The 25,046-nt window shown below is 41.7% G+C and overlaps 1 protein-coding gene and 1 long non-coding RNA gene across 2 annotated transcripts in view; one reads left to right on the top strand and one right to left on the bottom strand.

Annotated features, from left to right (window-relative positions):
• The first annotated feature begins 1,273 nt into the window (after positions 1-1,273).
• Positions 1,274-25,046, top strand: part of LOC117446181 (potassium voltage-gated channel subfamily B member 1-like) — a 37,481-nt gene continuing 13,708 nt past the window's right edge. Inside the window, exon 1 of the mRNA XM_034082201.2 lies at positions 1,274-1,825. Within this exon, the coding sequence (XP_033938092.1) occupies positions 1,274-1,825 (552 nt within the window). The remainder of the gene's footprint in view (positions 1,826-25,046) is intronic.
• LOC139433822 (uncharacterized) lies at positions 13,570-14,820 on the bottom strand. Its single transcript, XR_011643225.1, has 4 exons — positions 14,680-14,820; positions 14,264-14,370; positions 13,814-13,874; positions 13,570-13,701 (listed from the first exon to the last, which is right to left on the bottom strand). It is a non-coding gene; the product is annotated as an uncharacterized lncRNA (long non-coding RNA).

The following is a 25,046-nucleotide window of genomic DNA, read 5'->3' as shown; positions in this document are numbered from 1 at the left end:
CTGAGATTCTTCCCGTTCCAATGATGTATGGGATGTATTGATTTGATACAAGCAAGCCAGTGTTTCATGTCATGGTCCGGACCCACCGGTGGGCCCATCAAGTTCAGCCTTCACTGTGATGAATATAAAATAATCATGTTTTCCTCAATGACCATTTATTGAAAGAGAAATACACCATAACAGAACGTGTGTGTGTGTGTGTGTGTGTGTGTGTGTGTGTGTGTGTGTGTGTGTGTGTGTGTGTGTGTGTGTGCGTGCACGCGCCTGAGTGTGCGTGCGTGTGCGTGTGTGTGCGTGCGTGTGAGTGCGTGTATTCACGCACATAGTTGGCAATGCAAAATTGTGGAATGTCAGGCTCCTCTCCCTCAGGGGCCTTTATCTCAGAGGCCTCTCCCTCAGGGGCCTCTCCCTCCTCTCCTTCAGGGGCCTCTCCTTCAGGGGCCTCTTCCTGGTCTATTGTAGGCTCATAGTCTGGATCGCTGTTGTCTTCCATTTCTGAGACATCTTCCTCAATCTCCTCTTCATCTGGTTCAAAAAATGTGTCCAGAGCCCCTCATACAGAAAATCGCATAATTGTTCGCCTGCTCATTGTGTCAATGAGTCAAATGTCAGCAAGGCACAAATATAACTTGAGAGCCAGTAATGGAGGCGCATTTAGCGCGAGGAAATGAGAGGTTCCTGTAACATGTGTGTGTTTGTGCGTGTGTGTGTGTGTGTGTGTGTGTTTGTGTGTGTGTGTGTGTGTGTTTGTGTTTGTGTATAGATGTTTTCCATCTGCAGGATGAACATAATACACTCATACCCATTCATTTTCTATGGCGGTCAAATCTGACCGAAAACGTCAAGGGTGTTTCACTGTTGAAAAAATCACTCAAAATGCAATGCAAGTGGTGATCATCAAGTGTATATGTTCAGAGGCCGAGTGTGGAGGATAACAAAAGGTATTGAGGCAATCGGATGAAAAACACAATATTTATGATTATAACAAAAGTCATTCGGTCACTTTTGACCCGAAACGCAAGAGAAGGGTTCAAGCAGATTCAAATATCTATTAGGTTCTCCGATGAGCGGATAAACCACCTGACATTGCTACTGTAGGACACTGCCTGCTTGACTGTGCCTACAATATTTCTTTATTTTATTTTATTACAGTCACAAGAAGAATTGAGGAGGGACCCTGATGCGGTCGTCTACACTCTACAGGACCATGTCTTCTTAAACTGCCGGACTCTATCCGACAGTCTTTTCAAGTGACCGAGGAACTTGAGTGAAGATGAACAAAGAGGGGTCTCACTCGCAGTCCTCGCTGCCGGATGCCATGGACATCATCCACAGCAAGACCCTGGTTCGCCGGGTGAGACTCAACGTCGGGGGTCTCCTCCATGAGGTCCTGTGGAGGACACTGGACAGGCTGCCCCGCACGAGACTGGGCAAACTGAGAGACTGCAACACCCACGACGGCATGATGGAGATATGTGACGACTACAGTACGGAGAACAACGAGTACTTTTTCGACAGACACCCCGGTGCCTTCACCTCCATTCTGAACTTCTACCGCACCGGGAAGTTGCACATGATGGAGGAGATGTGCGCCCTGTCCTTCAGCCAAGAGCTGGACTTCTGGGGCATCGACGAGATCTACCTGGAGTCCTGCTGCCAGGCCAGGTACCACCAGAAAAAGGAGCAGATGAACGAAGAGCTGAAAAGAGAAGCGGAGAGCTTCAGAGAAAGGGTCGGAGAGGAGTTTGCGACCACATGCTGTTCCGAAACGAGGCAGAAGCTGTGGGACCTCATGGAGAAGCCCAGCTCATCATTCGCTGCTAAGGTAATGTGCAGCCACACAAGCAGGGCAGTGGAAGTAGTGGGTAACCTGAGAGAGGGCAACATAGGCATTCAACCAACAGGCCGATGTTGCTTAACAGCTTAAACCAGGGTTTTCAGAACTGAAGGGAAGGTTGTTATGCTGAGTTTGGGGCTATATATAAAACAATACAAGTTGTTTTAAGAAATGAGTTTAATATCTGGAGGCTTTTTGAAATAGCTTGATCTGATGTGCTGACCCAGTGCCTTTAATCCATCCCTTTTGAGTACAGGAGGGAGAGCATAAGAATGATGTTGTTGTGCTCAGAGGGAAAGGTTGTATCCATAATCTTAATTAGGTGTGAGAACAAAAGACTAGGCTGCTGTTTTTTCTGGCGAGTCAATTTCAACCCTTTTTTGTTGGTGATGAGATGACAGTCTTTTTTTTGTTCCCCTTCATTGGTTTTAGTCAGATAATTGTTCCTGAGCAAGGATTGTCTCTTGGGGTTATTATCAAATGCTTGTTTGTTTTGTCATTGGCAACACCAGAGGATGTGAAGAATGACACTTAGTGTTAGTAATCCACATACCGACTGCAGGCAACTATACCACAGAATATATATTTTTAGACCATCACATGACAACCCTAGCATCCCCTCCCTTCAGCAGTCACCCCCTATTGTCTTCATTAGCCACCCCTGCCTTATTTCCAGTCCAGCCTTCAATCATCCGGCTCATTAACAGACTCACTCCAGGGACAAGTGCGCTTCCCCTCGCTGGATCAATGGGTAATGTCATGCTAACAGCATTTTAAAGTGGACTGACTAAAAGAAGTGATTGGGTCCAAATTCAATAAGAAATGTATAATTGCATTTGGCCATTTCAACAACTATTTGGGGAATATTCACATTAAGAGAGGTTGACCTTTGCAGTCACTCTATATTCACCAGAGAGAAGGAAAAAGGAAAGTTAAAAAAATGATGTGCTCTGCTTCCAGTTAGCATGTCAATCTGTAAGCAGAGAAATGTGCAAGATACCATGATCAAATCATTACTTCAAACACCTCCTTGAACAGGGGATCCTGCATAATTTACTCAGCTGATCCATTGGAAGGAACCTGCTCAATCTTTGACCTTGAAATGCCAAAGCTCTTTATTAATGTTCTACAGCAACAGCAGGTCTCTTGGAATGCATGCCAAGGAACTCTCTCTGTGTAATAATCGCTGATATGAAGGACTTCTCTGCGTTGACTTGGTACCCTTTTCCTCCAGCTAGAAACCTACTTCAGTTTGATACAATAGCTCTGCGATGTTCAGCCTGCCACAGACAGCCACTGCCCTTTGACGATTATAACTAAGTCATTTTGACTTTAGAGAGAAAAACTAAAGTCCCAACTATAGGAACGCCAAAGGGGTTTTGATATTGTTGGTCATTGTGTTTTATATAACAAGTCAGTCATGTGCCAATTTTGATCAAAGTTTGTTACATTTGTTATAACCAGTGAAATAAAACAAACTCCAAATGACAGTGGGGTTATTTAAAGGTTTATTCTGGGTCCTTCCCAGTGTTTATTATGACATGTGTTCTAATGCAGACTCCTTTTGATGCAGATGACCCAATCTTGCGTACATCTAAAGGTGTCGACTCAATGTATTTCATGTGCTTTCATGCAACTGCACTAATATACTTGAAATGATGATATGACATGATATGATTAGATATCATCTCTTATCTTGTTGGCTGATTTTTTCTTTTGAATCACTAGTTTAATAATACTCAGGATTGTTTCTAAATGCTTAAACTATAAACTGTGTTTGAATACCTTCTTTTATTTGGCTGTTCTCAGGCGTCCTTAAAAGATTAGAGACTACATGAGCAAACATAAGTTTAGAATTTGAATATGAACTCGGCTCTGATGCTGTTCACCGAGCTTACAGGAAATGATCACCATATAATAATAGCTTTGCTTATGTAACAATATTTATTTTGCAAATGTATAAATGGCTTACAACACGGTCCATGGCACATCAATAATGCCTAATTGACTCTATTTTGCTTGAATGCAATATTTTGTAAACTTATTACACGTAATTTTTAACAACAAGCCAAATGTCCACCTTTCAAAGTGCCTCCAGGTTCCTTAAATACATTGTTGTAAATTTCAGCTCATGCCTCTCGTTCCCTGAGGCTGCATCATTCAGCTCCAAATTCTTTACACAGTTCAACAGAGATATAGAAGAACAATTGATGCTCTCCTCTCGTGGTCACAGAAGCGTGCAAACCCTCGCCCTCAGCAGCACACATAAGAACTGCACGGTGTGTACAATTAAGGGTCCAAGAAACTTTGGAGCGTTAGAAAGGATATGGATGTGTCTGTTGTTTGATAAATAGGGCCATTTCCTTGTGGTTTAGTTTTCCCACATGCCACAGAAAGGCCGTTTAAAAACAAGTCAAATTGAGGTTGATTGGCCCTTAAATGCAGTCTTGTTCCTGATGCCTAATTGAAGAGTTGCATCGGTGAAATGGCTTGTTCCCAAACACATGAGAGGACATTTTAATTGCACATTAATAAGGCTTGACTTAATGCCGGAGAGAGAAGGTATGATCCTGAATATCTCTAGCTCCAATTGTCACCTTAACTTCAACCTGCACAAAAGCACACACAAGCACCTGCACTGCTCTCTGGGAGAAGCTATTCCTCATGTCACGGCAGCGGTGAAGGACACTATGTGTGCGGCGCTTGATGGTCTGTCGTTCTGCCTGGGAGTGTTGAGGTGTCACTGAATAGTTTTATACCCACATGAATCTGCATTTCTACCATCGGTCTGCCCACCAAATTATTCAGCAGCACAATATGGACTCCTGGAAACTGAGTGGGGGGCCTGCAGGTAATAATTCATCCATAAAAGATAAGCTCTTGTTGATACAGAACAGTGTGTGCTGAATGCAGCTGTCGTCATTTTTAGTGTGCGGCCCAGTGGGAGGAAAGGGTAAGTGGGCTGTGAGTGAAACCAGTAATACAACATGTCTCAGCATGCCTCTGTTGCTCAATGTCCCTGAGGTGCAGCTCACCATAGAGAGCATAGTCAGCGTATAAACCACACTTCCAGATGTTTAGCATTAGCACGGTCATTGCTGGAAACTCTAAAACGGGCTTTCTATTAACATCCTGAAAACGGTTCATCAATCAGCTCATAACACAGCGCGAAGGAAGCGATCAGGATTTATCTTAATGTAACACTCAACAAATATACACACACACTTGCGCATACACACACCTACACAAAGTACTTATCATTTGATTAATAATCTGTTCCAGGCATTGGATGGGTTGGAGGTCGTTGTGAAACATTGAAAACACAAAGTACTTCACTGCATATTTTAAAGTCAACACCAAAGCTCATGAATATACATCCTTTGTAAGTTGACTGACCATACTGATAAGTAAAAGACACAAACTATAAAGTTACTTAGGTTTTACAGAATTTCACTTAGAGACTTTTTGACACTTCTACACTCTGGGAATTCAAATCCCTGTCTCCCTGAACCTTGCAGCGTTTTCTACCCCGCTGAAGCTTTTGGCCAGATAAAAACTGACACTCGGTTCTTTTTGGCAGAGGCTGTTTGAACTAATTGCATGGAAACTTTTCCTCTAAGCGAGTCAGAGACAGCCATGACTTGAGGCTGCTAACTGCCTTCTTACCGATTGACTTCACTGTAAGCACGGTGCCTTGTTGTTTGTGGAGATGGCTCACACTGGCAATGGCTCTGTGTGTGCTTTGTTACCTGCTGAACGATAAACCCCATGCGGCATGGCAGGGGCGATTCTCTCGTATGAATAGGAGGAAATCGATGGCAAACTCAGTCAGAACTATTCTGGGATTGAGGGTGCACACTGCCCAGTCATTATACGTGTGAGAGTGCTGAGAGCTGTGCGTGAGGGCAAGGAGCGGTCAGTCAAGCTAACCTCCAGCGCTGTGTCACGAGGAGTGCAGGGGACCAGAGGAGATGCAGCAGTATCTCCTCTGCTGTTATTTTTAACTGTGGCTTCAAACACTGCGGATGAGAGTTTCCTCTGTCTCTCCTTCCCTCCCCACCTTTCTCTTACTGTCAGCGTCTGTGTCTGTATGTACTGCTAATAGCCCTGTTACATCCAACACAGTGTATATTATGACATGTTATAAGGGCTGATGCTGGTTGACAACAACTCTTCCGTTGTGCTTAGGTGAGTTGTGAAAAACAATAAATCAATGTCTCCCAGTTTCCCAGCAGCAAGACGGATAGCAGTAACATAATATATCATTAAGTGAGCATACACAGAGTCACGTTGACTGTACTGTACATTACGGAGGCAAGCAAAGTATCTCTGTCTCTGCCTTGGTGTCCAATCATCTTGTGTCCAGGCTACTGTTTTCCCTCCTGTCAGTATTCAAGTCCCACTAACCATATCAGCAGCTGTCATTATCCTTTTCGGTAGAAAGAAGTCTCTATATGTGTTGGTTTTATTCATCTAAATGTACAGAGATAGCCATCTTCTTACTCACTTCATCTTACTTCACTTTTTATTGTTGACTAAGACTGACAAATTCCTCTTCATACATTGATGCATCAAAACTATATATAAAGCGGCTCGTCTGGTCTTCAACCTTCCTAAATTCTCCCACACCACGCCGCTCCTCCGCTCCCTCCACTGGCTTCCGGTAACTGCTAGAATCCACTTCAAGACAATGGTACTCGCGTACCATGCTGCGAATGGATCTGGCCCTTCCTACATCCAGGACATGGTTAAACCGTACACCCCAGCACGTGCACTCCGCTCTGCATCAACCAAACGGCTCACTGCACCATCGCTGCGAAGGGGACCCAAGTTCCCATCAGCAAAAACACGTGGGTTTGCTATCCTGGCTCCAAAATGGTGGAATGAGCTCCCCATTGACATCAGGACAGCAGATAGCTTACACACCTTCCGGCGCAGACTGAAAACTCATCTCTTTCGACTCCACTTCGAGCGATAGAACTATTAACAAAGCACTTATATACTAATAAAGGGCTGGCTTACCTATAGCCAGTTGAGTAGCACTTGAAATGTGTTTGCTCTATGAAACCTGATGTACTTTATGATTCTGTTTTCTTCAAGGTTGTGTCTTCCTGGTCGAATGTACTTATTGGAAGTCGCTTTGGATAAAAGCGTCAGCTAAATGCAATGTAATGTAATGTAATGTAAAAAAGTAGCTATTTTCATGGAATAAATAGATTCTTACTTGGTTTAATCGACACCAATGACTGAAAGACCGTCTTAATGACACAACTTTTCAAGTTCTAGCATGCCGTGATTTATTTTTAGCTTGTTCTTCTTTTTGGAGCTGAATATCTGACCTCGTGCGATCAGAACCACACAGACTCTGTTCTAACCGGAGAGAGACATCAGCATCATTGATTTATGACATACCTTTGATGTCGTTTGATCGGCTTGTGGAAACACATGAATAGAAATTCATCTAAGGAAGGATGTAAAACGTTCACCAAAGTGGCTGCTAATCGATCAAATAAATCTGCCCAACTGCAGAGAGGAGGATTAAATTGTTTGTGTGGTGGCGAGAGAGCGATCCACATGCACTCTATTTGCTAAGCTGAAATGATTTGTCTCAGACTTCAAAGACTTGTGTTGCTATCAGAGCTTTCTCGTTGCATTCAAGACAGTTTCATATATATATTTGACTTTAACTTTTAGATGCTGAGGCGCTGTATTAATGGCAAGTCTTCGTCTGCTGGATGTTTAGGTAGTCAATGAAATGCCACAAGTCTGTAAGGCAAGGCAAGTTTATTTATATAGCACCTTTCAACACAAGGCAATTCAAAGTGCTTTACAAAAACGAAAGACATTAAGAAAATGGCATTTAAAATCAGTCATTAAAAAGAAAAGATAATAAAAGAAACATTAAAAGAAAAAATACATGGATAAAAGTTACAGTGCAGTCTAAGATGTGAATAGTTCAATTAAAAGCAGCGACAAAAAGAAAAGTCTTCAGCCTGGATTTAAAAGTAGTCAGAGTTGCAGCGGACCTGCAGGTTTCTGGGAGTTTGCTCCAGATATTTGGAGCATAATAACTGAACGCTGCTTTACGATGTTTAGTTCTGACTCTGGGGACAGAAAGCTGACCAGTCCCTGAAGACCTGAGAGATCTGGATGGTTCATAATTTAGCAGGAGGTCAGAAATGTATTTTGGGCCTAAACCATTCAGTGCTTTATAAACCAGCAGCAGTATTTTGAAATCTATTCTTTGACACACAGGAAGCCAGTGTAAAGACTTCAGAACTGGAGTGATGTGATCCACTTTCTTAGTATTAGTGAGGACTCGAGCAGCTGCGTTCTGAATCAGCTGCAGCTTTCTAATAGATGTTTTAGTGAGACCTGTGAAGACACCATTACAGTAGTCCAGTCTACTGAAGATAAAAGCATGGACAAGTTTTTCCAAATCCTGCTGTGACATTAGTCTTAATAATGTAATAGTGGTTTGTTTACAGCTACTGCCCCAATTGGTCAAGAATCAATAAGCGGTGTTGATAGTTTTCTTCTAAACACATGAATGTAATTGTGAAGATAAACTAGAAATGATTTGGGATTTCTAAAACATGGAGTTGATTTCAGTTTGTGGCAATCTTCATAGTATTTGGCATATCCTGATTATACTGTGCATGTGTACATTGTGAGTTGAGTGGGTAAAAATAATACATGACAGCATATCAATCCATTTAATCAGGGTACGGATGTTTCCTCTCTGGCTGTAGCAGATGGATTCAGGAGGAGGTGGTCAATTGTCTGTAGCGCCTTCGTTGCCCTCAAGTTTCCATGGAGAGAGGTGATCTCGCACGCTACATTAGCTTATCACGTAAGACATCTGGGGCAACACACTATGTTACACATGCACACACACTCCCGCTGCATAGTATCTCTGTCGACAGACCTTCAAAATGTCCTTTTTTACTTATCTGACTTTGCTTATATTTTGCACTCATTGGTTTAACAGGGTTAAAGACTGTGGAACACAAAGATTGACATTTAAAAATGTGAGAGGTCACTCTCAAGGAGACAGAGACATGACTACTTTTTCTGCAGAACTTCATTCATTATTCACACAGGCCTGTCAGAGAGGTAACATCACTCAGAGAAAATGCAGAGTGGTGTGGGGTCGAGTGGTCACCCGCAGAGAGGAACCGAGGTTTCCAGAGAGTTACACATTAAAACCCAAAGCCATTGAGTGCAAAACGTTTTTCTAAGGCTACAGTTGCACACAGGGGCGCCGCCAGGGATTTTGGGCCCCATGAAAAGATATCACATTGGGCCCCACCACCAGGCCCAGGCCACGCCAACCAAGCACAATTGCTGTAACCACACCTCCAGAACCCAACCGACTTATGTATGCTTTAAATAACTCTACCTGTACAGGCTTAAATCTATCTTGTGGTCCAATACTAACTGCACAATATTTTTACTGACACTGAGCGGTGAACATATAACACTGTGCAGACTACAAATTCTACTGCAGTAGAATTCACTATTTGATATAACACTACAGTGCATGACATTAAGGATTTTGGGAGATGGCCCTATCATCGGGCAGTCCTTAATGTCGAGCCCTGCACTAACATTCCTGACAATAGACCTCAATAGTCATCTTTTATGGTGTACATGCCTTTTTAATAAAACATTTGAATGAAACATTCATCTAAATAAATATAACTTAAATATACATGACCTCTTAAATAAAAATAAAGTGAACATTAACACCAATATTATCATTTATAAAATGCTATGACAAACGAAATAACATAAGCAGCAGATTTTTTTTTACTACAAAATAAGCGGGTATTAAAGTGTAAACGGACAACAAAACGGAAATGGAAATGAAAAGGCCTGATGGGGGCGCTAAATCAGAGCCTATTACCTGTTCTCAGTCTTTTTCTCATCATGCATCTTGTGTGTAGTGATCCAATATTGTTACCATAGCCTTGCCCTTTAACAGTTATTACGAGCCCTTGCTCAGCCTTACTCACCAAGAGCCCAGCGCCTAGCCTTCTGCAAAGTCACTGATCAAGTCCTTGAAGTCCAGCTTTCTAGCCAACTGGCTTTCAATGGACAGCATGGCAAGACTGCAAAGCCTTATGGGGCTGCGGAGCCTAAAGATGGATCTGTTGGTCCTGGCACCAGGGGAGGGACAACTGATTTAGTATGAATAGCTGCTAAAAATGTAACTTGCTCTTTATCGTCATTGGCAAAACTGTTATCACAACTTTCCTACAAGGAAATAGTGTTGCTTGGTGATTTTAATTGGGACTGGTTAACTTCTGTGTCAGAGGATTTTAAAAACCTGTGTACCTCATTGAATTTTACCCAGATTATAGACAGTCCTACTCGCCCAAATATTAAGTCCCCAAATAAATCCTCCTTAATTGATCTAATTTTAACAAATGTTCCACATAAATATTCATCTGTGGGAGTATTTGCTAATGATGTGAGTGACCACTGTGTTGTAGCCACAATTAGGGACACTAAGGTCCAAAAGGTTAAACCACGTATCATCACAAAGAGAGACAAAAAACACTTTGTGGAGCAGGGTTTTTTACATGATCTGTTTGATTTTGATTGGGGTAGAATCAATTTGTGTGCTGATGTAGAAACTGCATGGTCTTATTTTTATCTTGGTTTTATGAAAATTATAGATAGACATGCACCTCTGCGTAAATTTAGAGTGAAGGGACGAAACAATCCCTGGTTTTCTGCTGAGCTGTCCAGTCTCCTTCATGAGAGAAATAATGCTTGGGCTAAGGCTAGGAAATCAGGCTCAGAGGTAGAATGGCTACGTTTTAGGCAGCTAAGAAATAGCTTCACATCTCAAATAAAAAGTGCTAAATCAAAGTACTATTTGTCGGTTACCACAGAAAACCTGAATAATCCTAGGAAATTTTGGAAAGCCATAAAATCGATTTCCACTGGTGATATCCCAAATGAGCTACCTCCGTGCCTTACCACAGCATCTGGCACTATATCAGACAGGGCTACTATGCTAAATTGCTTTAATGAGCATTTTGTGTCTTGTGGCTCTCTGTTTGGCTGTGTGGCTCCTGTGAACGCTCCAATCCTTGACTCTGAACAATGTGGTCTGGAAAACCCTTTCAGTTTTACTCCTTTAACTATTGGTATTGTTCATGAAGCATTATCCAAGTTAGATCCTAGGAAACCGGCTGGCCCGGACAACGTAGAACCTTTCTTTTTAAAGATAGCTGCAGATTTTATTGCTCCACCTCTTACTTCTCTTTTTAACCTCTCCCTCAGCACGAACACAATTCCAAAAGTATGGAAGTCTGCGTATGTCCTGCCTTTACTGAAAGGAGGGGAGGCAACTATTTTAAATAACTATAGGCCAATCTCTAAATTGTCAGTTCTGGCTAAGGTGCTCGAACGCTTAGTGAGTGAACAAGTAAAGGAGTTTTTATGTATAAATGATATCCTGTCTAAACATCAGTCAGGATTCAGAAAGAAACACAGCACCATCACTGCGACAATGAAAGTGGTAAATGACATTACTACTATTTTAGATAATAAGCAGAGTTGTGCAGCTCTGTTTATTGACCTTTCCAAAGCATTTGACACCGTTGATCATCGCATTTTAAAGCAGAGGCTACTCAGTATTGGCATATCCAGCAATGCAGTGGGGTGGTTTGTGAACTACCTCTCTGAAAGGTCCCAATGTGTTCATTTTGATGGACTGTCTTCTGAATGGTTAAACATTTCTAATGGTGTACCACAAGGTTCTGTTTTAGGACTACTTTTATTCTCCATATATATTAACAGTGTAGGTGATAATGTGGATGAAGCTACTTTACATTTTTATGCGGATGATACTGTGATGTATTGTGCAGGTCCCTCCATTAAAGAGGCTGTTGTTAAATTACAAGCTGTTTTTAACACTATTCAGACTCAGCTCTCTTAATTAAAGCTTCTTTTAAATGTGGATAAAACCAAGGTAATGCTCTTTTCAAAAGCTAAAAAGACACCAGAGCCTGTTTTAGATATTGTAACTACGCAAGGAACAAAACTTGAAGTTGTTGCCTGTTACAAATACCTTGGTATCTGGCTTGATGATTGTCTCTCTTTTAAACTTCATGTCAATAACCTGCTTAAAAAACTGAGGGTTAGGCTAGGTTTCTTTTTCAGAAACAAGTCCTGTTTCTCGCTTGAGGCCAGGAAAAGGCTAGTCACTGTGACCTTTTTACCTGTGCTGGACTATGGGGATCTGGTCTATATGAATGCACCTGCCAATTACCTGAGCAAATTGGATGCTGCGTATCACAGTGCTCTGAGATTTGTCACAAATTGTAAAGCGCTTACACATTACTGTACACTGTATACCAAGGCAGGTTTACCATCACTCTCTGTACGGAGGCTCAGTCATGGGTACACGTTTATCTATAAAGCTTTGTTGGGTAAACTCCCGTATTATATCTGCTCTCTGATAACACAGAGAGTTGCAAGCAGCTATTGTCTGAGGTCACATGATGTAGTCTTGTTAGATGTGCCAAGAGCAAGGACTGTCTTAGGTAAGACAGCTTTTATGTGCGCAGCTCCACTTGCTTGGAACAATCTTCAGCAAGAATTGAAACTGAGCAATCTCATTCCTCTGCATGTTTTTAAAGCTAGGCAAAATGAAATGCTTGCTGATACAATGGGCACTTGTAAATGTCTATAACTATGTATCCTGTAAATATAATGTATAATGTCCTTTATTGTTTTATGTTTCATGTGGAACCCAGAGCTATTTAATAGAAGAGTTACGACACCGGAAGTCCAAAAACGGTTATCGTCACGTGGTTCATGTAGACGAGGGATCGTTCCCCGGAAGTTCATGGCGGGCAATGTGAATGCATTGATAACAGGAGATAGAACTACGATTTTTGGTCATTATTAGTGAATAAAGGTTTTGATTTGCAATATTTATACAACAAATTGATATGTGTATGTATTTACATCAATATATTTTCAAAAATAAAATCGAATTAGCTAATATTAAGTGATAATATTAGGATTAGTGTGAACAACTAGTTTACATGTTACTAACAGTGCCTTGGTTAAAGAGCCTGTTGCTGTTTATTTATAGCTTTGAATTCTTTCAAACCAATAGTATCTTCTTAAACTTGTATGGTAGTCAGGAGGATCACTTTCTAATGTTTATTGATACATTTAGAGGGAGGGGATCTAAAGTAATGCTTTAAAATTCAGATTGGATCCATTTCTACCATTTTCTTAAATTCATGGTAGTTTCAGTAATCCCCTGGTAATTGAGGACACAAGTTATCTAAATGACTAATGTCGTCTTTATGGCTTTCAGAAAGGACAGGAGACCGACAGGATATGATGATGATGATGATGTTAAATGTGTTTCTTTAGGAACATCCATTGCAAATACATGGAATTCAATAAACATAGAAGAGCATATCATGCAGTTTGTCGGTGCCTTTTCCTCCGTGTTGTCCTGGTTTGCTGTGCTGCCTCCCAGTAGCCACCATGGTTTGATGTGCTGCCTGGGGATGCTCAAATCGCTCAGAGAAAGGAGTACGAATGTACGGCTTCCCCACTGACACAGAGCGGAGGAAAAAATGGCTGGCTCAAGTCAGCAGGAGCAATTTCACGACCAACAGCAACAAAATATGTGATTTATATACAAACACTGCATTTGCACTTTTTCACAAAACGAAAACCACACCATTGGGAAAGCTTAATGTTTTGTTTAATACAAAAAAACAGGGAAAGGCTTGAAAAACACAGAGTTGAGACTCAGGGTGCAGAGTGAGGGTCTCAGTGCAGGTATTCAGGCTCCATTGAACCCCCCTCTGGTTCTTGTGCTGAGAGAGGGAGTAACAGACAGGAGAAAGGGTTATACACACCTATATAGCACACCTATTGCCTTGGGGAGATAACGTGTTTACTTATATAAAACAGTAGTATTAAACGTACCTTGTGTTTTCACTCTCACTTAAGTCCCTCTCCCTTTGCCATCAATCCAGAATCAGCTGGGCTGCAACATTATACAGACAGGTAATAATCAACAGAATCACAAGGACACAATATGGCTCTGCTAAAAACACTCACTCTTACACGCACCAAAGTTATATTTATCTAATATTTAACTCCCTCCACCCCCGCATACAATCCCGTTTAGAAGCCCCTCTTCTCTAATTCAACATGTTGGACGAAATGACATAGAGAGAACGGAATTTACAATTAAAAGGCTGTTCAACGTGTGTTGCTAACTTGCTTCGGTATGCTAGCTTAATCTGTTATCTGTAAACGTTCCCTAAATCTACTAATTTAGGGATAATCCACTGACATCCTTTAATACACATGTTCATTTGAATCAGATGTACTGATAATATCCGCAATATACATCTTTAAACTTCTTCTTACCTTTAAAAGTCCGTCACGAACGGTCTATTATGCAGCAACTCCACAGCTCTGCCAGCCTTGGCGCTAACTTCCGGGGAACGATTGAGAGGCTCCACGATCCGCCATTGCTGTAAAAAAGTGGTCCATTGGAGTGAACGGAGATGTCGTAACTCTTCTATTAAATGGCTCTGGTGGAACCTATATGCTGCAGGTCTCCCTTGAAAAAGAGATCTATGATCTCAATGGGACCAATCTGGTTAAATAAAGGTTTGAAATTAAATTAAATGTCAGCTAAAAGAGGAGTGAAATGAAAAACCTCAGCATTTTCTGTGAAGATATTAACAGTACTTAATGTCAGCAAAACATTACAATTATTATTTACAATGGACTAAGTTTAGCTAACAGACTAATTTCCACCACTCATAGACCACACCCACCTCTTCTTTTGAACAACTGGGTGACATACTGTCGGCCTTTAGTCCCCCTCTCTTGTCTTTCTCTCCTTTCTTTTCTTTTTTGAAAGACTGACTTTGTTAGTCGTTGAGACATGGTACATACGTAAGTACTAGCCTCCTCACATGCTCTCACTCTCTGATGCCAGGAAAAGCGGTGCCGCACAGTGTTTGGAGGCAGGACCAAACCATTACATGTAAATAGAGGGGGGTGTACAGAGGCTTTGGATAATTAACTTTTGGAAGAAAATAAGTGAAATGAATCGTAAGTTTAGTGATTACATTATCAATATAACGTTATATTAATGTTAATTATTGATGATTGATGAAAGGTTACTTAAACATTTTTTCTTAATGTTCTAAAAATGTTTGGGGCCCCTGTCAGTCACGGGCCCTTAGAATCGTCCTAACTTTTCACCCCCTTAAGGCGCCCCTGGTTGCACACCACACCAAGGTCTCCATCGCTCTTTCGGCAGGCTGAGACTGAAAAGGTCAGTTTGCAGCCACCCAGCCACAGGAATGACAGGCATGACTGAATAATGCAATGAAATTCTGTAGTCAGTCTAATACATTTTCTGACAGCAGATACATTTTCTGTCGAGATAATCTAATCCATCTCGGAGCTTCACAGATCCTTCCTCTCCATGACACTGCCCTGTGACGCTGCTCCTGTGGCTTCTTACCCAACTCAAGTGCTACACGTGCTTTACCGTGCTTGTCATCAATTGGTGACAGCAGGACAAAAATATGGCATTTTTAACCAGCTGCCTTGGGTCATGATCACCTCATTCAGGGTCACTTATCTGTCAAGCATACAGTAAAGAAGTTCGATGTAAGTGAGGAAATGTAGGGCTTAGTCCTTTTCTTAGGCTACAGTAAGACAGCTCAACTGATTTTCTTATACATCCTAGTCTTTGCTACATAACCATGTTATCCTCGTCATATTTAGAGGTAGCTGAGCCTGGGAGATAAGAATCCAAAGCTATAATTTCAATGGGAGTTATACTGAAGCAATTCACTGTGAGGAAAGTGCTGCTGCTCTCTTGCATAGAATCTTAAAAGCTATTTATGAATGACTAAGCATGATGTATTCTCAGTAAGAGAAAATACAACACAATATACAGTAATTACAGTTTCTGTAATGGTTTAATAATGAGCACAGTGCATCTTTTGAATAATGGCTGCCTCCTGTGGGCTTCTTATTTTAGATGGGAGTAGTCACATGATACACAAGGCTAGGTAAGGTTCAGCACACATATTCAAAACAGCTTGTTTCTTCCTATTCGGTCCATTAGCTCTTTGTTGTGTGCTTTGTTCAAAGAAGGAGAAGTGTTCCGAGGCTTAAAATATGTTTTTACAACAATACAGACTGTACACAAAATGTGCAAATAAACATAAGAAAAGTGACACGTCCCAGCAGAGTGGCTGAGACAGCATTCACACCGACAACAACAAAAGTTATGAGCATCTTTTTGGATTAAAAATGTAGGAGAGGAGGTCCACGTGTGCGCTGCTGCTCACGGCGGCTGCCAGACTGAGCAGCAGTAATTACTTGAACTTGATACAGAAGCCAACACCTGAGAGGTCCATGGTAGAACAGTCAACAACAGATTCAATTAACACTAGAACACCTCCGGTCTCTCACTGCGGAGCATCAAGTCTGCCATGCTAGACAGGCTGAATTAAACAAAGCATTAAGTTACAGTGGATGTGAGCGTATCGCATGGCATCGTTTGCGTAGATGTCGGGGACACACTGTAGATACAACAGTACAGTGAACATGCATTTCTAATAGGGTCATCTACATGAGATAAATGATGTTTCTTAATGAACTGACATACATGAAAAGAGTAAACAGGCGCCCCGTTGGTTGCTTTTCTCATGCTCCTATCGCTTTTATTTCCCTGTCTCCTCACCATGCAATAAAGACAGGAAGTGCCCAAAACAGTGTATATAAAGAGAAGAGCTAAACAGAGGCTCTGCATGTGAACAGCGACAGATGGGTGAGAAAGAGAGCCATTGTTTTCTGTGGCTTCAAAAGCTTCTGCTCTTTAGCAAATACAGTGGGAATGAAAAGCAAACAGGGGAGCTATGTTCAAATCCCTTCATCTGCTGCTCTCATTGTACAGCTCACATTCAGAGTTAGATGTGTTCTTCTACCATTTGAGAAATTAGCTATAAATCCAGTTGCGTAACTGGTGCACATTTTCAAACATAAATGATCCTTTGCAGCGTGAGGAGGTGGAGTTCATCTAGCCCACACACGGCGCCTGAGATGCTTGGGTTTTGAGGAAAGCCCCAGAGTGGTTTAATGAGATTATGCAGCGCTCAAGCTTGGATTGGTTTGAGTGGGAGTTCAGAGGTGTCCCCAGTGTCCCCACCTCTAATACTCGGGATGGATTGAGCCAGTACTGGAGGATAAGATGTTCTCTTGGTTTAGTTATAACCTTCTCACGTTACTGCCCACCTGTGTGGACTAAACTGTTGTTTCGTGAGGCATCACCGGAGCAGAGGCAGAGTGTCTGTTTACTGAGGGCATGGGGAGTTCAGTTTGACTTGTGGATCGATGTGTCCTCCTACACTCTTTAAATCAAATGCAATAGAATAGCTTAAACAAAGGCAGTCAATAATGACAGAGAGCATAGAAAAACATGAAGATAGTGTGTGTTTCTATTTTCAACGTAATATATTTTGTATGAAAAATAGGAGCACCAGTTTTCCTTTACAAAGGAAACTGTGGTCCTTTTAACAGCTGTCTTCTCCAGAGAGGATTTGGTGTCTTTTGTGCATCGTTTGGACAAAAAGGATTTATAAGAGCGATGCAGAAGCGTGAGTTTGTTAATGTTATACAGGGCGTTGCTGCTCCTAATGAGGCACAGCCTGTGATGAGGTATGATGCCCCCTCAGTGTGACACCCAGCACAGCCCCACCAGATTTTCTACCATGGCACATTAATGGTACTCCTCTCCCAAAGTACCTCTATAAAAAAGATGCTGTAACACACGTACACACACACACACACACACACACACACACACACACACACACACACACACACACACACACACACACACACACACACACACACACACACACACACACGTGTACACACACACACACACACACACACACACATCCTTAAATAGACACATTGATGTTGTAATATTGTTCATCAAACTGTTTGGCAGCCGCCTGATTTCCGAGCAGCAGACTGTCAGATTCACCAGGATGTCTTTTGTAAATCAACAGAGGGTACTGCAAAGGTTTCCTTTCATACAGAGGGTGACAGAAAGAGAGAGTGTGTTGGGAAGTGTGTGAGAAAGTAAGGTTTATTGTTAGATAGACTAGCACTCGACTGATTGGTGTGATAGCAGAAAGGGTCTCTGGGGAAGGAAAGTGTTTGGAGTGTTGTGCTGTTAAAGTGCACTCGGTGCTCCTTGATGTAGCTGGGAGTGCTGACACATATCTTAATATTCACTTGGAAAGTTAAGCAAATATCTGCAATTAATTTAAAGGAACTGTAAAACATTTTAATAGCTATGTTTACTAGTTTCCTTGTCGAAAACAGTATTTTGATCTCTCTGTCTGTAGACACAAACTAGAAGATTGACAATTAAGGTTGACTTTTGACTTTGAGAGTTAAATGAAAACATTGCTACAACTCTGTATGCTGAAAATGCCACAGCAGCAGCCAGTTAGCCTAGCATAGCATAAAGACTGAAACTGGGGGGAAAGCCAGTCTGTCTACCAACTAGCTTGTTAACTTAGTGAGCTTAGAGATGTTGGTAGGTGGAATGTGTTCCCTATGGAAAGTGCCATGCCAGCTGTTTCTTTATGTTTTCAGACTTAATGTTAATCTGAATGCAGGTTCTAGCTGCATATTGATCAGACAAGTTGTGATTAGTATTGAACTTCTCATCTCACCTTCTACAAAACAGCAAATAGCCACATTTCTCAAACTATTTCTTCTAATTAGGTTTGCTTTATGTGCACACAAAAGTATGGGTGTTTGTTTGTGCTTGTTACCTATGGCTGCTGTAACTTTTACCTAATGGGGGTTAAACAAATACAGTAGACCTCTTAAGAATCTCAGAAATCCAGAAACATATTTAAAGGGGACCTATCATTCAAAATGCACTTGTGTACATCTTTTATACATGAATATGTGTCCCCGGTGTGTCAGAGAACTCACACAGTGTCAGAAAACACAACCCTCTCTCTTTTCCTCCATACCCAAATCTCTAAAAACGGGGCTGCGACGGAGCTGATTATTATTTGAATTGTTCTGACATCAGAAAAGGGGTGCTCCGCCTATATGGGCAACTCTCCACCTATCAGGGGAATGAGAGACTGCTCGAAAGTGCTTGAGACGCTGTAGTACATATGCCAGGCCTGTAAGTGGCGCTGTAGTCTGCCACAAAAGCAGAATCAGCCCTTGCAATAACAGGGCTGGAAAAGAGCAAATGGAGTCGAAATGAGGCATGGCTAAAATGCATGATCTGTTTGGTATTTTGAAAAAAAACTTCACAGACATGTTTTATATAGGTATGGCCCTACAATATATGTTTCAAATATAGCATGATAGGTCCACTTTAAAGTACCTGAGAGTAGATGATAAGAGCAGGTTTAGCAACCAAAACAAAAGCTGTGCTGCTGTGCGTCAACATCTACAAAAGTCACTGCAGGTTACATCAGGTATTGGACAGATAATGAGCTCATCATTAAAGAGCCCAAACTTAAAATATCAATCCACAGATTTGCAGGATACGCTGAGCAAGTTGTGTGTTGAGTTGTGTGAACTGTATTTACAGTATCACAACAATGTATGGGGCTGTGTGTATTTATCATGCTTGTCTGAATGGGTGCAAGTTAGAGTGAAAGAGATACAACATGGGAAAGAGGATGTTTTCTGGGTCATCACAGGGAAAGATTTCAGCTGAATTAGCATGTTTTCGAAACTGAAAATAAAGCTGCCTTTCATGTAATACTTTCTATGTCTTTTAATATGTTGTGTTATAATACAAAGTCAATCAACTTTGTATATGATGTTACGGTGCGTGGAAAAGGTAGGAAATGCAGTATTTAACAAAAAGCAAGCTTTATTTTACAAAAAAAGCCAATGACAAAAGAAAACAAGAAACAAACTTAGCATTACCAAAACAGGGGAGCACGAGTAAATAATCCAGGATCAAAAACTTCAAGGACAAACATGGAGCGTGACGTGAAGGGAAGACAAACAATGAATGGTAAAGGAGGGAGAAACACAAGGGCAACAGGTGAACACAATGAGACAATCAGACACACCAGGGAAACTAATGACAGGAAGGCACACACAGGGGCCGTTTCTCAATTGCGAGGATGCTTGCTTGGTAGCACATGTCTTCCGAGTCACTTCCTTCAGAAGCTAGGCAAGAATCCTTCCTGGCATTCGGAAAACGAAGAGTGGAACAGGTTAACAGGTGTGCAGGTGTGCGTCATATGAGAGGCCCCCGCCTTACATTTTCCGCCACAGATTTGGGGAAATTGGTCCGTGCGCAAAGAATTGTGGGGATTTGAAGGATGCGAAGTCTACCCATGTGCAGCCTCGAAATTACCCCCAAACCAAGGACGCGGCCTCGGTGGAATTCCAAGTATGCTGGAGATTGGAACAGTCCTTCGGCGGCACTCGATGACATAGTATCCTTGAAATATTGGCTTGGAAGCCAGTATCCTCAAGATTGAGAAACGGCCAGGAAGTAGGACCAGACAAGACACAAGGAGGAAAACATGCAACAGGGAACACAGAACAGCAAAATAAAACCAAAACTTAACACACAACTCTCAAATCCTGACAATATGCAACGTTTACTGTACATTTAATCCAGGGATGCAAACGGGACACCAGAGAAAACAGTCCCTGGCAGAAGAACAAGAGTCAGTGTAAAATATGGAATATCCAGTGTGAACACATTGTGTTGTGAGATAATCAAAGGCCACCTCTTTGGGGCATGTGTATGCTAATGGTGATGGTAATTATGCAAGACTCCTGTGGTGTGCTGACTGAGGAGGAACTAATGATCATTTGTTGTAATTACATTCAGGAGTGTTTCTTAGGAAAGCAGAGAACTGTAAATGAGCCATAAAAGAGCTTAGGAGCTGACATTAGTGGGCTCTGTTTGCCAGGATCACACCACAGAGAAGCAGTTCACCTCCTCAGGTAGGAACCATGTGGCACATCGAATTAAAGGTGGAGGATAGCTTGGCAGTGGGTGGATTGTGTGAGATCGGATCACTATCCCACTAATCTCCAGGCAGCAGTCCCAGGAGTCCATGTTCCCCCCCGTCTGCTGCCAGAACCTCAGCCTACTCGCTGCTCTCATTTCTCTGTTCCTCCCTCCACCTACCAGACACCAATCACAGGCACATTTCCTTACGTCTGTCTGGTGTGAGATTTAGGCCATGGAGATATATAGGTATGTTTGTTAAGTGAGCCAAGCAGGAAAAGAGAGGGAGCGGGTTTCAGGGTGAAGGTCATAAAATGCTGTGGGCATAGAGACAAGAGAACTTGATCATAATTTGAAGCCCTCAAAAACTGTATTAATAGATTTAAGTGGAGATTGGAAACCTAATGTGTCAGAAAGAAGGAAAGGACATAACTCTCCTTAGGCAAAATCTGTTCATAAGATATGGACGTTTTAAAATGTCCTGTGCACTTCTGACAACCGTGTTCCATGCTTGTCTTTATTTGAATGGGGGAAAACTCTGCTTTCATACAGCAATCACACGTTTTATAGGCAATAACTTACCTATAAAGATTCAGTTGGGTCAAATCCTAGAAGAGAAACAGATAGCTGGATCAACACACTAAGATTCCTCTCACAATGTCAAATGGGATACTCTTGAAATGACATTGTTGGGGTCCTCTGACCCCAAAGTTTCATTATCAACCTAAAATACAAACTGAATGCACCCTCTAGGTAAGCATGCTTTTAATAAATGTTACTACCAACCCTGTTCTACCCTTCTGTTCAAAGTGAGTTGGGATTGCTCGATACCTCCATCAATCCTTTCTTACCTTGCTATCTCTTGTCCACAATTACAGTTATTGTTTATTATTATTGATATGGCAATGCACAGAACTGGCCCATGAGATACATCTAAAGCTGACTGTTCAAGCTCATATTAGTTTTAAATGCATCATGTGGCTGCCTCCTTTTGCGTGCGACATCCATCTCTCAAAGCACCTCAGCCAGCTCCATCTCCCAGGAGAACAGAAGCTGAGAGACGATGGGTCTTGTGTAAACTGAGCAGCATGATGTAAATTGAAAGGGTTAGGGATCTGTGGGTAATTTGACTCCCTAGTCATTACATTAACACATTTGGGTTTCCATGTGCAGCTCTCTGAGGACAGAAACACACACTCTTCTGGGACCCTTTGGGAAGACTATCAGTGTGACGAGGGGCCGCCGAGGCTGGGGAGTGAGACAGTGCGCAGTGATGTTCATTGTTTTCTAAACCCTGGCAACAGCTGTCACACTTCTCAGGCTTTTTGTTCTTTCCAGCACAACACACATTCAGTTTATAATAATTACGTAGCAGCTTTACTACTTGAATCTTTCAACAGAAGTTGATGAAGGCTCCTTATTTCTAGCTGCCGACCGCTGATTCTGAAATGACAACTTTCGGAGTCAGCTATGCCAAGTTCAGCCATCTGGATTAACGGGTTAAAACAGCATCTCCAGGGATGTTTTGAATGACTGTTTAATATTAAATTGATGGCTCGCTACATTATGTTCTGCTAAAAGACTGAGGCTAATCTAAATAATTGTGTAAACCTCTTGACACAGTGAGCAGAGTGGATGTGCGGAAAGTGAGCTGGAATTTTTTATATTATAAAACCACAAAACAAATGTAGTTGTCCTTTAAGTGGTGCTCCGTTTCTTAATATTTTTGACATTTAAAAAAAATGTAGACTGAATTAGTTAGCCAGACAAAGATAAACAGTTGAATTCCTTCCTGAGACTTTTTGGGAAAGGATTAAAAAAACAGTCCACTATAAGAACAGCTCCATGCATAGCGCTTTGCCGTACGCTTGCTTCTTGCCATAAAAATACACTAAGTATAATGGAACATACTTTGTGTTACATGTTGAGTTAATTTGTCCTGTGAATAACATTGACAGATAATGTTTCTGTCTTCCAATCTAAGAGAAACTGGTGATGACGACATTTTGTGCCTTTATGTAATGCACGTTCTCTTGTGGTCCTCACAGTGGGTTTGTTGCAGGACAGAGCTTTGAGGGAAGGAGAAGAGATCACCTTTTCATCAACCCTCTGCCCAGATCAAAATCAGTGTAAGACGGAAATCCCAGGGGCTATCCCATTGAAAGTGTGCCTCTGTAGATAATAGCAGCAACAGCATTGCTAAGTCTCTACGGATTTGCTTTTTAATCTTAGTGTGATCTCTCACTCTGAGAGATCTTATTTGGGAATAATGTCAAAAAGGATGTGGTTTAAAGGTCATAGAGAAATGTACTGTGCATACGTTTGGAGTGAGATGTCAGCTACAGCTTCTCTCATCATCTTCTGTAGGAAATAAATGTCCCAAAAGGATCCAAAATGCAAAGGTTACTCTTTATTGATCCCAGGTTAATTGTCTTTTCACTTACACACTTTTGTGATATCAAAGAATCGCGGCACGGCAGCAGAACAGGGGAAGGTATTATCTGTAAACGGCAGCACATCATAAAGCTTCTTTTTGGAACATTGAACAATACAGAATGAGGGTAGGTCACCAGCTGAGCTACTGTAGCAGCAGAAGAGGCAGATTAGGAGGAAGGATAACAGCTGCAAAGTTAAACAGCTACCTGATTGATTTGTTTCGTAAAGGAAAACACTGTGGCTGCCCATTGGACACGGAATCATCTGTTTACTCAAAATAAAGATCTGAAATGGACACTGGTAAACATCATCTCAAATGGATGATAATGGAGCTAATCCCATTAAGGAGAGCACCTCGGGTCAGGAAAAGCGTCGGGAGAAGAGTGTTTTTATCTGGGGTCAGGATCTCCATGTATGGCAGTGATTGGCCGAGCCAGCGTGCCTGACTGTCGGACAGTTTACAGAAAGCCTGGATGGATACAGGTAGTATGGGGAGCATCAAGCACCCGTCTGACATGTGTTTAGCCTTTTTCTCATAGAGTGAAGCCCTCCACTTGAGCTCCATGCCTGGGAAACTAGAGTGAGAGTGGCTTTTGAATCACGACTTTGTCTGGCACATTTGGATTGCTCCGACCAGACTTTTCTTTCCCTCTCTCTGCCTAATGTCTCTGCAGGACCCCGAGGAGGGCAGCAATATTAAAAACATCCGTCTATAATTCAGAATTTGTTCCACTTGCAAATCATTGTCACTCTCACTCTCAATTTACAACTGGATTGTTCGGTCATTGTTGACCGGAAATCAGCAGTCTGCTCTCGTCTGTGTGCTTTGTGCCAGCTGCTGACGATCTGCAGACATTTCTCATTCCAGCAGTATTATGAAAGCAAGATTTAGTCTGGACGCAGAGAGCACATAATTACACCCTTACAGCTGTAAGCCTTGCTCTTAAAAATGGGCTGTTTGATTCAATCGTCTCACTAAAACAGAGGTGATTGGATTATTGTGTGTGATCGTCGGAGGAAATGCCAACAATGTTTTTAAAAGGGTCAGCTAAAGGCTTGGTTGCCATCCTGGAAGATTGGCTCTCTCAAAGGCACTTTATATTTTAGGGTTGGTTTTTCCTATAATTGAGGGTCTGGATTTGACAGTCTTTATCCATTATTGCTCGCATGACACAGGCACCATGAAGGTCTTTGACACGGTTAACTATTATTTAGGGGCATACAAAACATTTTGATAACTTGACCTTCTCTAATAGAAGTAGTGGTAATTGTAATTGTAATTGTAGTTGGACTGTTGTAGCTCACACCAAAACAAACTTAATTTCCGAGGCATATATGAATCTACATTTCTGTGTGTGTCATTATTTTAAATAAAATGTTTAGTCTATAAAATAGAAGAAAATAGCAATAGAAGAAAATGCCCTTCACAAGGTGACACCTTCATCTGTATTGTTTTGTTTGCAGCTCAAAACCCCAAAACATATCATTCGACATCGCATTAAGAAAGGAGCAGTTCCTCATATTTGAGAAGCTCAACTGAGTAAAGTTGGATCAGAAATGTTTTTACTATGTTAATGGCGGTTAGGTGGAGTGTGAAGGAAGGAGTGTCAAAGAACAAAGAGGAAGCAGCCTGATAAATAAACTGTGTGGTTTTTTCTTTAGGATGAAATGATGCGGCTGCATTGATTTCTTGAGGCTTCCCGCTGGTTGAGT

The sequence above is a fragment of the Pseudochaenichthys georgianus genome, chromosome 5 (assembly GCF_902827115.2).
Source record: "Pseudochaenichthys georgianus chromosome 5, fPseGeo1.2, whole genome shotgun sequence".
In the NCBI taxonomy this organism is placed as follows: domain Eukaryota; kingdom Metazoa; phylum Chordata; class Actinopteri; order Perciformes; family Channichthyidae; genus Pseudochaenichthys; species Pseudochaenichthys georgianus.
Note: the sequence above shows the minus strand (reverse complement) of the source record. Positions and strands in the feature narration are given on the sequence as shown.